The sequence below is a fragment of the Melospiza melodia genome, chromosome 5 (genome assembly GCF_035770615.1).
Source record: "Melospiza melodia melodia isolate bMelMel2 chromosome 5, bMelMel2.pri, whole genome shotgun sequence".
In the NCBI taxonomy this organism is placed as follows: Eukaryota; Metazoa; Chordata; class Aves; order Passeriformes; family Passerellidae; genus Melospiza; species Melospiza melodia.
The window spans coordinates 41,775,115-41,789,508 of NC_086198.1; the positions used below are offsets into that span (position 1 = coordinate 41,775,115).

At 45.3% G+C, this 14,394-nt stretch overlaps 1 protein-coding gene across 2 annotated transcripts in view; it reads left to right on the plus strand.

Annotated features, from left to right (window-relative positions):
* The first annotated feature begins 791 nt into the window (after window positions 1–791).
* Window positions 792–14,394, plus strand: part of SHROOM3 (shroom family member 3) — a 110,422-nt gene continuing 96,819 nt past the window's right edge. For both annotated transcript variants that reach the window (XM_063157124.1, XM_063157125.1), the window contains exon 1: window positions 792–1,201. In XM_063157124.1, coding sequence (XP_063013194.1) covers window positions 1,037–1,201 — 165 coding nt within the window. In that variant the 5' untranslated portion in view covers window positions 792–1,036. The remainder of the gene's footprint in view (window positions 1,202–14,394) is intronic.

Sequence of the window (14,394 nt, forward strand, 5' to 3'; positions counted from 1 at the left end):
AGGGTGAGCCCCAGCTTTGCACACTGCATTTTATAATTGCATGCTTGATGTGCACAATTGGGCAGCACTGCCTTACTTGCCTTAATCCATCTCTCTCTCTCTCTCTCTCTTTCTCTCCCTCTCTCTCTCTCTCTCTCTTCCCCCTCACTTCCTCACCCTCCTTCAGAGCAGCGGTAGCTGCTGCAGCTCTGGCCGCTCATCGGGGAGAGCACCGAAAATGAAAAGAGCTCAGCTATCGCCTTAACGTTTTTCCCAGAGGATTCATTTCACCTGCTACTCCAGCTTTCCCAATGGTTTCTTTTTCACTCTTTAATCCAATAAGTATGGAGTTATTTCACATTTTAAACCCCTCTAAAGGGTTTTAGGAATGGACTTGCTCTCTCCCTCCTCCTCCTCCCCTCGCCTTTTTTTTTTTTTTTTTTTTTTTTTTGACAAGTCAGAAAATTGTGAAGTAAGCGAGCAGAGTAACTGAGAGCTGAGAGGGAGAAGACACTTCCATTCTTTTAGTGCAGTGGGCTGAGGCAAAAAGGCCATTGTAATGGTAAATCGCATGCAGAAAGGAAGAAAAGACTGATAATCAATCACAAATGAAGCATTCGTTTGGATTTTGGCAATTTACTGGCCGGGGGCTTTTAAATCCATAAACTTTTTCTTTTTCTTTTTTTTTTTTTTTTTTTTTTTCTTTTTCTTTCTTTCTTTTTTTGCCCCCATCTTTGAAAGTAGTTTTGATCTGCCTAAGGCAGGAAGAGAAATCTTTCCCGAGCTCTCATGCCCAGAGTAGCTGGGAATGGGGAGAGCTCAGTGCTGAAACTAAAATCCCGGTGGAGAAGCGGCGCAGTGAAATGTGGATGGGGCTGTTTTTAACCCATCACCTTGGACTCCAGCTCTGAAGCAGAACTTTCCACTTCAGGCTCTTCTTGTTCCTCCTATTCAGGGATGACTTGCAGTGGGCTTCTGGGGACTTTGATTTCCGAGCTGGTCGTTCTGTGACTGCCTGAGTGGGTTTTGTGTTTGCCTGAATATGTGATTAGGACAGATGAGGATGCTGGACAACATTAACAGCAGCATATCCCCTTCAGAGTGCAGCATCACCCACAAGGGAAGATACATCTACCTGGAGGCACTGCTGCACGGAGGTGCTCCATGGGGATTCACGCTGAAGGGCGGGCTGGAGCATGGAGAGCCATTAATCATCTCCAAGGTAATTGTTCTCATTTTCTGTGCCATGCAAGCTAGCTGGGAGTGGTGCCTGACTCAGAGGGCAAGAGTTGTGGAAGTAACACCGAAATGTTATAACTGGCCTTGTATTTAGTTGGGTTTTGAGTGCTGAGCACCTGTTTGAGTCAGCAGCTTTGCTCAAGAGCTGCATATTTGAGAAACACAGGAGAGCTCTTGGCATTGTTTAACTATCCAAGTGCAGGTTTTGTCCCACAGGAAGTGGCTGTATTTATTTCACTGCCATCAATGGGAGGGAGCAGGGGACTCTGGTGAAGTGATCTTGTGTCGTGAAGCCGTGCCATATCTGAGCACGGTCAGTAATCCATCCATCCCCACCGCTCCTGAGGTAAAACACCGTGAGCGCTCCCAGCCACATGGAGGAATGTGCACTAATTAGGAGTGTGTGTGTGAAACTGTGCAGTAAACACTTGCACCTGGTTGGTAAGTGGTTTGCTCACCCTGGTTAGTAAATATCTGTCAAGTATGGTACACCTTCAAGATGTTTACTACTTAATAATTGGGTATTCTCAACAGGCAGCTAGAGGCATAGCTCTCAAGGATGTTTTGAGGGGGAAAAATGGGAGAAGGAATCCCTTGTTCTCATCAGAACTGGTGCTGAAGACCACGGATTTTCAAAAGCATCACCCTAAATCTTTGAATATCTAAAATATGTTTGACCTATGACCCTAAAACTGTTCTGAAAATAGGATATAGGTAATTCTGAAATTTCACCTCTAGTGGGTCCTAACCATATGTGTCCTGTGTCATCAATCTGGTGCATTCTGTGTAGTATGTTAAACTACCAGTGCACGTTTGTCCAATCCTACGCCCTCCTGCAAACTGGGATGTATGTGGGGAATTCAATGAATCACAACCAGCAGCAGATACAAGAAAATGCTGATACTCAGAATCAATGTTGTTCAAATCCTTTGCATTTTCAAATCCCGTTGCAATTCCCTGTGCAAACACAATCACATGAATACTGTCAGTCACTGACATAAATTAGTTATGATTACTACATTTACATGTTGAAAATAAAAAAAGGGGGCTCCTATTAAAGTCTTTCCAGCATAAAGGGATTTTAGAAATGTCACACAATCATCTTTCTTGCATCTTTCATCTTCTTGGAGGCAGTTTGGCATAGCCACAGACACAAAAGCCAGCCTCACTGAAATGGTGTTTTAATTTTTCTTTTATAAACACTTGGGACTAACACAGGCTGTTCACTGTTCCTGGCAGTGTTCTGCAGTTATGAGGAAAGACTTTCCTCTGACATTCCTCTGTGATGTAAAAATTGCACTCCCCCTTTTTTTCTTTTTTTCCTTTTTATTTTTTTTTTTAATTGGGGGCAGGGAGACAGAGAGGATGGGAGATGGCTCTGGCTGCTGAACATTAATTAATCTATGGGATTTGGTTTCCACAGCAACCAAGCCCCTTAATGTCAAACATGCCCGGAGCGTGCACAGTGCCACTGGGAGCTGTATGACTTGTGCCTGCCTTTCCTGAAACAACACTGCAAAAATGTGCTGGGTTTTATTTTTGGTGGGGTTTTCCCTTTTTTCTCCTCGTAGTCCCTGCTTGGTTTGTGCTCAGTGTCAGCATTTCAGTGTTTTGCTCATGCATGGGTGATGCAGAGCTGGAGAATGTCTGCATGTGAAAGCTCTGATTTCTGGAATGCAGGCAGCTCCTGTTTCCTGGTTTCCAGTTTCAACTGAGAAATTCCTCTGGTGCTTCAATTCACTATGTGCTCCTCAGAATTAATTGCATATTACTCATTTAGTTAATTCAGTATTCCTTGCCTGAGTGTACTGTGAAGTAATGAGGATCTGTGGGGAAATGATGAATTATGTTACAGATTTAATTCTGTACAAGAGTGCTTGGAGAATCATAAAAAGTTTTAGGTTGAAAAGGACCATTAAGGATGCAGGCACTGGGAATGATCCAACAACAGTTCCAGATAATACTACAAATGCTTTTTTGCAGCAAATCACTTTACACTGTGGGAAAAAAAAAGAATCATGCATCAGTTTCTAATAACAAAGTAATTCTTAAGATTCTTAAATGTTTCCCTGAGAGAAGCCTCAGAATAAAGCTTTGTGGAATCCTCCCAGCATGTTTTTATTGTACCAGCAGGAAAGAAAGGGAAGGATGGCAAAAGGTAGGCAGTTGCATGTTCCTTTTCTGCTGCACCTCAAGGAAATGCCCAAAACTCAGCAGCTAAAGGAGCACCAGAATGTCCCTGGGTAGCAGTGGGACAGTGCCCAAAAAGAGGCAAATTAACACCATGTATTTTCCTTTTTATATTAATTGTGTGGTACAGAACATGCAGTCAATGACGTGTGGTCAAATAGTCCTTTGGCAAGAAGGTTCTCACGTTTTTAATTACTTTCCTTTTTTAAAAAAACAGGACACTTGCTTGTTTTGGTTTTAGTGTTTACACCCATTGGTGCTTAAAAAGTAACTCAGTGTCCTCAATGTGTCACTAAGGCTTCAAAATGAGTAGAAGTCAGATTCCCTGAAGTGACCTCCACTCCTCTGTTTCTAGACCTTGGGTCCTACAGCTGAATTTCTGATTTTTTGTCATACCTGTTTAGTAATTTAGAACCCTGTAATTGTTGCCCAATTTGAGGATATTTGCTTGCAGTGGAAATTCCATTAAACAAGTGTTTTTTTCATCTGGAAACAGAACTTCAATGACAAATGCCACAGTGATACCAAGTGTTTAATAAGAATCCAATATTCTGTGGCCTCAAAATCATGATAATACCCAGAAGTAAACCCAGATTTCTATTTCCAAATTACTTTTTTGGCTCACCCTTAGCTGCAAAAATGCAAAAATGAAAGCCCTGACTGTTATAGGCAGTAAAGGCAAACTGGTAAGAGAAGGTAAGGTTTCATTCCCTCTCAATTTTCTCTAAGAATTTTTAACCTTAGGTAATTAATGTTAATCAGTCTGAACCATTTTGGAGCCAGGAGAGGTATTTCTGTGGCATGTTTCTCCTCGCTACACAAACCTTTGGAACAGTTCTGGCTGTTGTAGGCCTCTGAAATGCCCTTTTATTTTGAGCTCCGTGTTGACAATGCTAACAAAGGAGTTGTTTCTCTTGCCTAGGAATTAAAGCATCCAAAGCCTTCTCCCTGGGATGGTGGCTGTGTGGGAACACTTTTCACATGCTGTGCTGGAGTTCATGGGTTCCCTTCACTCAAAAGGGCAGGTCGTTTGCAGGGACCTCATGCCAAAAGCATGACACAAACTCTGAGGTTTACCTCTCAGCAGGGATGTAGGAAGCAATAAAAGTTTAATAATAATGGGAATTGTTTGGGACAGAGCCTGAGAAATAATCTGGAATTCTTGTTAGGTGTTTAAATCTTGTCTGGAGCCTGATCCAAACTCTGATGGTTTGTGCTCTCAGTCAGTGCTTGCAGGGGCTGGACCCAGCTGCCTTCACAAGGCTCCCTTGCCTGTGCTACTTCTCTGGTATTTTTGGTTGAGGGAGCTCAAAGAGCACTTAGTGATGTGCAGTGGGAATTGTTCCACCATTCTTGACAAAACAAAACTCAAAAGGCCATTCTGTACCCAGCTGGTCCACAGACACTTAGCCCTGTCTGATCCAAACATTGTTTGTGTTCTCCCAGTAGCAGGAGCTCATAGCTTTCCCCTCTTGAATGCCCAGAGTCCCCTTAAACAAAATAAAATTATCTTTTGCACTGTTCCCTGCATCCCTGGGTGTGACAAGTGGCAGTTTAGGAACTGTTACCCTTTTTGTAGGGCTGCAGGCACAAAACCCATGGCCCATGCTCACGTTAGGGAGGCTTCTCTGAAGCTGGCAGAGTCATGAGAGACTTGTTGGCCTGGGCATTAGGACATGAAACTGAGCCAGAGGCACAGTGACATCTTCTGTGATTTATTTGAAATTTATTGTAATTTTTCTTTGGACATTTCCACCCCTGTTGCTGTCAATATGGACTTTGTTTTTCTCCTTGCTGCTGAAGAATAGCTCAGTGTGTTGTTAATTTTTGACAAAACCACCCCTTCTCACCCTTTATCTTCCAATATTCTGCAAGTGGGCCGGTGATGGTGAGGGGTCCACGGTGCAAAATCATTTGCTGGCACATCTGGCTCCTGCTGCAGGCAGTGCACAAGGCAGAGGTCTGATCTCAGAAACCAAGGGGATGTGGATGCTGCAGACTGGCAGCTGCCACAGTAACTGTGTGAGGAAGCAGCAGGCAGTTCCTCACCCCTCTTCCTGGCTTCCCAGGGCTCACATCAGGGCCTCTCCAAAGACTGCTGATGGCAGCACCAGGGACTACCTTTGCTTAAAGCGAGGGAGTTGCTGCATGAAAAGGCTTCTATTGTCAGCCCCCCCATCAGGCTGCCGAGCATTCTCCAGCACAAAAAGACTTCTGTTCACTTCCACAGCACTGCATTAGCAGCCACAGGCAAGCCCAGAGCCTGACGTGGGCAGGGTCAGGGCAGCTCTCAGACTACTGAGGGGGCACTGCCAGCTGTGCTGTGGTCCATCCCAGGGAGCCTGGCTGCAGGGAATACCGTGCTTGTCCCAGGCTATGAATCCCAAGGGGCGCAAACAACTATGTTGTGAATGTGCCTGTGGAAGGAAAAGATGATGAAAAGGATTTCTCTGTGCTGAGAAGGGGTGGGGATGGCAGATGTTGGGGTCCAGCTGACCAGTCATGCTTTAGTTTCCTCCTCAGCAGAGGTCAGCCCAAGCTGTGAGGTTTTGGCCTAAATCCACTAAATCCTCTGAAAGATCAGGTCTCCACCCCTCATGGCTGCCACAGGAGTTACTGAGTGTCATATCCTCCAAAGTCACAGAAAAGTATAAGGGAAGAAATGTTTTCCTCTCAGGACAGAGAGGAATCCTGTGTGATTAAACATAACACATAATCCTTAAGGTCCAGAAATGAAGCCTTTGTGAATCCTGCCCTGGCTTTGCCTTGCGTGAAACATTAGACAGAAAAATGCCACATATCCTTGGCTGTAGCAGATACAGCCTTTACCACAGTTCTTGGGAGCCCAAGGCATAGGATGAAAATCCATCATTGATAATAGAGCTGGAGCTGAGCTAATCTCATCTCAAATTTCATCATTGTTTCCCTTCAGGAACTTTTGAGGAAGCTCAAAATTGGGAAGCATGAATGCAGCATAGGTTTATTGCACAGGAAGTATTCACCCAGTGACAGGATCCCAGGGAGCAGCTGGAGCTGTGTCAGGAGGTGTTTGGCTGAATATTAGGAAAAGGTTCTTCACCCAGAGTGTGGTCAGGCACTGAACAGGCTCCCCAAGGCCTGCCAGAGCACAAGGAGTGCTTGGAAAATGCTCCCAGGCACATGGTGGTCTCGTGCAGAGCCAGCAGTTGGACTTGATGATCCTTATGGGTCCCTTCCAACTCAGGATATTCTCTGAACCAGTCAGAATTGGGAGGGAAGTGAAAATGAGGTGAGCTGTAATTTGCTTTCCAACAAACTCTGATAGTCAAAGGAACAAGTGCAGAGGCCTTTGAAGATAGACTGCTAAGGCAGAAAATTTCTGTAACTCATTTGTGTACTTCCAAAGCCTGGAGTGAATCCCCATCCAGTGGCAGCAGAGAGCATCCAAGGCAGTGCCAGGAAACCCTGAAAGATGTTGGTACCCATCAGTACCAACTGAGTACACCCAAGAGGTGGAAAAAAACTTTCCAAATGTTGTTTGTTTTAAGCAAGAGAAAGTTTGTGTCCACTCATTCACACAGCTGAACCAGAAATAGAATTCCCATCTTTCCATTTTTAGCCAACCACTGCCTAAATCATAAAAAAAACCCCCAACAAATAAATTATTCCAGGTTTCTTGGTCAACTGAAATTAGGAGAAGAACAACAGGAGGAGAACAAGAACAGCTTATCCAGGACACAGCTTGTTAACATCCTAACTGGTATTCAAGCATAATATTAATTTTTCACACTTGCATTAAAAAATCCCACCAAAAAAAAATCAAACCCAAGTGAAGAATGATTCCTGCTGATAAGAAAATCACTGTGCTTAAATTCATTAATAGAATAGGCTGTGGGATACATTTCAAAGCACGGGGTGAGAAATAAGCTCCCAAATCCCATTAAGAAATAACAGGATTTATGTGCATTCCTCCCATATATTAACTTTCCCCTCTGGAAACGTCTTGTGCTGAGCTGGTGCCATTTTCCAGGCAGATGCAGTGTTTTGCAGTTCCCACAGACTCGCCAGATAATCTGGCAGCCTGAAAGCCATTGCCCATTCTGCCCAAGAATGGGGATTTTGCGAGGCCCGGCCGCATGAGGAGCTTGGCTGGGTCGCACATTCTGCAGCGCTGCCGTCAGCAGCTCCGGCCTCTGCAACCCGGCCAGCGCAGATCCAGCACATCCTGGGGCTTACAGCCACTCTGGGTAGCAGAGCATTTGCTGAACGTGACATGCAGGGTGCCATTTGTGAGCTGATGTCTTCAGGGGATTGGTTTGTAGGATCAGCAGGGTCTGAAAATTTCCCAATACCTGTAGAGAACTGCTGACCCCCTGAGAAGGAGTGTTCACTGTAGCCCTATTACCTTGTTTTTCTGTTGAGTTTGTAGGCAGTATTTATTTTCTCTATCACGGTAGTGGCAGCAGGATAAAGGTAAAAGCTAAAGAAATGTGCTTCCAGGTGGTTGGAAGCTATGATACAGTCACGAGATGTAACTATAAAACCCCAAATATGGGGATGGGTGAAGAGTGAAGCAAGAGTCTGCAAATGCAGCAGCAAGTTTACTACCTCATACAAGAATGATGATGATGTTGCTTCAGATTTATGCATCATTTAATACTGGATTTTAAGATGTTTACAATGGCACGTAATTGCTGGAATAATCGTGCCCTTGAAAACTTGCAGTAGTGCCAGATCCATTATTGCTTTCTTTTAAAATTTTTCTGTAAAAATACGTGTTCTTTAAAGAAACGCCGCATTTAGAAAAGTGGATTGGTCCCCAGTGTCAGACCTCATGTTTTCATACACTGATTGATGCCCACTCTTGCCAGTGGACTGAGATAGACCCACATTTCTCAAAATACAGTCTCATAGAAACTGGGAAATGAGCTGATGGAATCCAGACCAAAGATCTGGCTGTTTTCCAGGGGCAAATACATGGCAAGACAGATTTCAAGAGAGAGGCTTGAAATGGAGAGAGAAATGTGAAACATTTGGGCAGCGAGGGGTGAGGTCATGGGGGGAATCTTCATTTTCTCAATGGTCCCTCTCCCCTCCCTCCTGCCCTGCTCCATTTGGTGTTTGCTTAAAAGCAGTTGCCAGTGTTTGTTGAATAGTGTCAGCACAGAAGGGATGCAGCCACTGACCTGACTAAAAGGCAATAGCAAAAGGTTAGCAGAATTAGTCTTGTACTGCAGACTTGTATTAACAGTTGTATTGTGGGGTTGTTGGCACCAACTCTGCAATTAAATAAGTTGTTGGCACTCTTCCCTAGGTTAAATTACTATGGCAGTTCCCCCTGCTTGCAAGTCAATGAATACAACACTTTTGGGGAGGCAAGTTCAAACATTTTTGTTCTTTGGGGATTCTGCACATTTGTGGTCTCAAGCTAAGAGGTTTCTGCTGGCTTTCCAAGCAGACCTGTGTTGTTGTTCTGTCTCTGCAAACAGCCTGTGCAAACTAATGCTGGAACAACCAAGCAGGGAAGGAGGTGGCTGAGGGAGACACCACAAAAGACTGATGGAGAAACAAATGCCCTTAGAAGAGGTCCTTGCTTTCTCTCCTGCCCAGATCCACAGATGTTTCTTAGCACTGGGCTATTGTTGGAGAGGATTAGTTTTCCATCACAGCTTCATCAAGGGCAACTTAGCCTTTTTGCTAGGCCAAAAACACAGCCACAGACAGGGGAGGGGAGGGACTGCCTGCTTCTCCTTGCCCGTAAGTGCAGAGCAGCCCCTTTGCCAGCCTAAGGCCCTACTCCCTTCTGCTTTAGTCAGTGGCAGTCAGGCTTGGCCAGGTGTCCCCACACTCCTCTGTGCCATTCTGCAGGAACCACTCTCAGCAATACACCACCACAGCTGGAAAAACTTTGGATTTTCAATTTATTAACAGTTCCTTCTACTTTGGGAACAGAAGTTCTTGTGCTTCTTTCTGAGCTGCCTCTAATGTAGCAACACATTGACCTGCCAGCAGCACCTGTGTCCTCACCTGCTCACTAAGGGGTACATCCAAAAATCGCTCTACCCTCCATGTAGTCCAGTCCCTGTAAACTCCAGGCACAAGAACTGCAGGTGCTTCAGTCTTTCTTTTCCTGTAGACAGTGTGGAAAGGCAGCAAGACCATGGGGAGACTGTGCTCTGTACAGTCTGAGCTGAGAAACCTGTAGAGAGAACATCCAAGATTTCTAAGAAACTGCTGCTATGCAAAAAAATGTCTGGGCACAACTTTCATCTGTGCTTTCCTTAAGACTGGCTGTTATTTAACCAAGTGTTGGACATTAATCATGAACTGCAGTTCGAGGTTTCCCTGCCCAGCAGGCACATGGGCTTTTTCTGGTTCATATCACTGTTTGATGGAGACTGATGGAGAGTGAACTGTGAACACACCAAGAGAAGCTGGAGGTTTGGAGGAAGGAGTAAGCAGAAGCAACAGTAAGTACGCTTGGGTGACTCAGTGTTTCTGTGACTTGTTGTGTATCTCCTCAGCTGCTGAAACAAAAGGTTCCTGTGCTGCTTGGAGCTGAAGAGAACCAGGGTGAGCATCTATTGTTCTGTAGGGTTTATTCTTCTCAGGTTGGGATCTTGTCAGCTCTCATTAGCTTAACAGGATGGACTGTGTCCCCCCTTGGATGGGGGAGTTTGCAAGGCAAAGAGAAATGACACAAAGTGGCTCAGTCTGTGGTCCTGCTCCCGCTGAGTCAGTGCTGAATCACTGACCCCTCGGGGTTTGTGGGGAGAGGGTATGATAGCCCTGCTCTGGGAGACCTCCTGCCTCTGGTGATGAGATATTAGAGAAGTTCAGGGTGGCATATTGTACTAGGGGAAAAATGTGATGCCACAAGCTAAATTCTGGTCGGGATAAATCACATGGCAACAACAGCATTATCATCTTGATTTTTCCTGAGTCACGTTAAGCCCTCTTTGTAATTCACAGGGGGGTGTAGTCTGCCCCTGTACTTTTGGTGACTAGTTGTGGACCAAGCACAATCCTCAGTCAAATGTCTTTGGTTAGTTGCTGACTCTTCAGCACTCCAGAGTGAGTCTGCTTCTCTTTAGGGTAATTTGAAAATGGGGGCAGTATCCTGCCATTTCCAGCAAAGGCATTATCTTCCATCGTGCCTGTGGCCATGGCATTCCCCAATGACTGGAAGGGAGCATATCAATCCAGTGGCAATTGGAGCTGAGTTGGCCCCCTGCATCCCTGTGAGATGTCACAGACCAGCTTCACAGCAATACCTAGAAATCTGCGAGGTGAGATTATTGTGCCAGAGGATGGCTTTAAAGTACTTCCTATCAAGGGAACTCAAGGCAATTACCTCTCTATGTGCTAAAAGTTGGGAATGTGGGAGCAGGGTAAGGAAGCCAAAGTTAGAGAGACGCCTTTCTGCAACGCGAGATGAGAGACTGGGCCTTTCCAAGCTCTGTAGCTATCCCTGCAAATTCCCAAGCCAAGACAAAAAGAAAGGGAAAGAAAAAACCAAGATGGATAAAAGGAAAGTGTAGCTGTCTCATAGCTGCTCAACAGGCAACCCTGAGATCCCTCTGGCAAGAGCAACTGAAGCTGAATTTGTCATTGTTTGACTTGTGTCACCCAGCTGGTCGGGTCAGAGAGCTTCTCTGACCTGAGTCCACGAGTGATGGACGGGTCTGTAGCAGGCATTATCGCAACATAATCACATGGAGTGAAAGGAAAACCCTGTGTGCCTTTCTTAACTTCTCTCCCTGTTCTCCAAATCTTTAGGATAATACATCTTTTCTTATTTTACTCTGAATCCGTTAATGCTTCTGTTGTGTAATAAGGTTTTCACAGCAAAATATGGCCTGGAGAGTAGTAAATGGAATTCTTCCAAGGATCCCCAAAGATCTGCAAAGATTCTGTTGCACTGCTAAAGGAAGCATTAATCATGGCCAGAAATATTTCCTGCTGGGTTGTAGTATGCTTTCTGATTTCCTCCTTCCCTCAGGCACTAGTGGAAATTCCATCTGATAAGAAGGTGCGGGTTTTGGGGGGTTTTTTGCTGGTTTAAGTTAGCTAAATTGGTTATGGAATGGAACAGGGGGTCTGTAACTTCTTAGTGGTGTTACTGCTCTTGCCAAAACTAACAGCGGCCAGGAAGAAAAATGCTGGAAACCCAAAGATCCTGGTCAGGAGGAGAACAGAGGAGGAATTTTCTTGGTCTGGTGGCTTATGAAATTCCTTTTCTCTTTCTGAATATCTGGATATATGTGTGTTGCTGGCTTGGGGGCAGCGTAGGAGATTTGGATTTGTGCATTTGGATCAGGCAGTGTCAGGAGTTTGGTTGTTCACTTGGATTTACAGTTTTTATTTACTCACAGCATATTGACCATGGCATGAATACTAATTTTTAATACAAGCAAAGCTTAAAGAACATAGAACTATGTAATATTCTTGGTTTGGTGGTCTGTATAAAGAGACTGGTTCTTGTGGACCCTGAAACAAAATCATGGCAAGATGCGAAGAATAGAAAAAAATGAGGGACCAGTGCTGAACTGACAAGTTTTGTTTGACCCTGTATAATAAATGCAGGGGAACTTGGAAATGAAAATGATCACTACAAGCAAACCTGAAGTATTCTACTTTAAAAATGTCAAAGCTAAAAGTTTCAACCCTTAAAAGCTATTCCTGCTTTCATGCCTGTTGGGGAGCAACGCCCCTTGCTGCATTTAACCTGCATGTGGAAGCAGCCTTGTTCTTGCCACTGGAATCACTGTAGTTAAATGAGGGTGCCCCACTCTTGTCTTTTAAACTAAAGCTCTGCTTGAATGTGGAGTAATTTAGCTCTCATCCCACCTATGAATGACACTCCTTATTATCTTTGGGGCTTATTTTGACCTTTTGTCTTCTGGTGAAATGGAGCTGAACCTTGCCAGAATCCCCCTTTTAAGACCTTTTCTTAATAGTACAAGGGATATCTTAAGCTCCTAGGAAAACTTAGGTAGTGAGGCAAAATTTTCATAAAGGAATGGATGTGATAATATCACTGGATATTATTCCTGTGCATGTAATATTTCTAATGGAGAAAGATATTTTCCCTTATTATTATTGATAACTGGAGCTGAGTGAAAAATGGATTTTCACGTCAGTGGATGTTAAAAAAATATTTGCACTGGTTTCAGATGGTTTGTTTCAATAACATTTTTAGTTTTGACAATTCCCAGAGATAGCTTCAGCTACCAAAATCAAATCAAGTAATGACACACTAATTTAAATTGAAAAATTGTACCTTTTTGTTTTAAAAATAGTGACCTTCAGGCTGTTTGGTTTTTAATTAATATCTTATGGGAATCAGTATGTGTTGGGAAGTGTTTTCACTATTAACATGACACCAATTGGATTTAATCACCCAAGTCACATAGGCATTAGAAAAGTTTTTGGGCAGTCGTTAAAGCAAAGTAGATGAGAACTGGATTTGCAGGAGCACTCAGTGTCCAGAGAAGTTTCCCTGGTTCTTGTTTGAATACCCATAAAAAATCTGGCTTTGTCACTCAAGTTCCCTGTTGGCAATTGCTCTTGTTTATTCACCCAGGGGTCTCACCCGTGATGCCTTTCCACCTTTCGGGAGGGGATATTGTGGCCCTTTGCCCATGAATGCTCCAGTGCAGAAAGGCAGGGAGAGTCATCCTGTAATGACCACCATGCCCAGGCCTGTCAGGGGCACTGGAGTTCCCTCTGCCTGAGCTATAAAGCTCGGCTCTAAGCAGAAGCTTGGATGGAACTGGGTAAGGCCAGGAAGGAGGCACTGCGTGCTCAGCATCTGTGCTTAACCTCCCCACACAGCCCAGGCTGCCCAAAACTTGTTATTTCAACTATTCCAAATCACTTGTGAGATTTGTCTCTAAGTCTAGAGACAGCACTAATCCAGGCAAAGAGGTTTTGGTAGTGTAAGGCTTGGCAATAGAGGAGCTTGTGAGGGTGAGGCAGCTTTTCTTAAAGCTGGTGTATGCACACCAATCTGGTACTTGTGTGCAGTGTGAGCCACTGGCTTTGTGCATCCTGCAAGTGTGTAAGGCTGGGCTGGACAGGGCTTGGAGCAACCTGGGATAGTGAAAGGTGTCCCTGCCCATGGCAGGAGGGTGAAACTACATGGTCTTTATGGTCCTTTCCAACCCAAACCCTAGGTGATTGTAAAATGGATATACCCCATAGGCTCCATTTGCATGGGAGCCATAGGTTTGGGTTACAGTGTCCCAGGCCTCCAAATGTGTCTGTAGCTTGCTGCTCCTTGCTGGGCTTTGCTGGCCTGGTGGAGCATGCTGTGGAGGTGGCAGCTACAGTGTCCCAGGCATCCAAATGTGCCTGTAGTTTGCCACTCCTTGTGGGGCTTTGCTGGCCTGGTGGAGCATGCTGTGGAGGTGGCAGCTACAGTGAGCCATGCAACCTAACGTGCCTGTAGCTTGCCGCTCCTTGTGGGGCTTTGCTGGCCTGGTGGACATGCTGTGGAGATGGCAGCTACCTGTGTGCTGGTGAACCCTCCAGCAGCAATGTCAGCTGGAAAGTCAGAGTCTTGGTGTTCGTGCCCACCCTTGCTCTCAGCTCAGCGTTGCTTGGGCTGTAATTCCCAGCCCGTGAGGCCTCGGCCCCAGGAGCGGCCCAGGAGCCGCGGTGGTGGCTGTGTCCCGCCCGGGCCAGGCCCGGGTTAGCTGAGGACAGCTCCGCTGCCCGCGGCCCACGGGAACAAGCGGGCGGCGTTGGAGCGAGCCCGGGATGGGTGCGTGTGTGCACTAATGAGGCCCAGGGGTGCTGCCAGCCAGGCCTCTGCGAGGGCACTGCGCGCATGAGTGCACCAAGAATGCGCCGGCTATTCAGCAGTAATAAGTTTTTATAAGCACACGTTTCTGACCATGTCAAATTTTGTACCCATTCAGCTGCTAAAATCCATGGAATTTGACACTGGGGAAACAATCACATTTGAGAGGAGCTTGTACAAAGGGGAACTCACATTGCTTC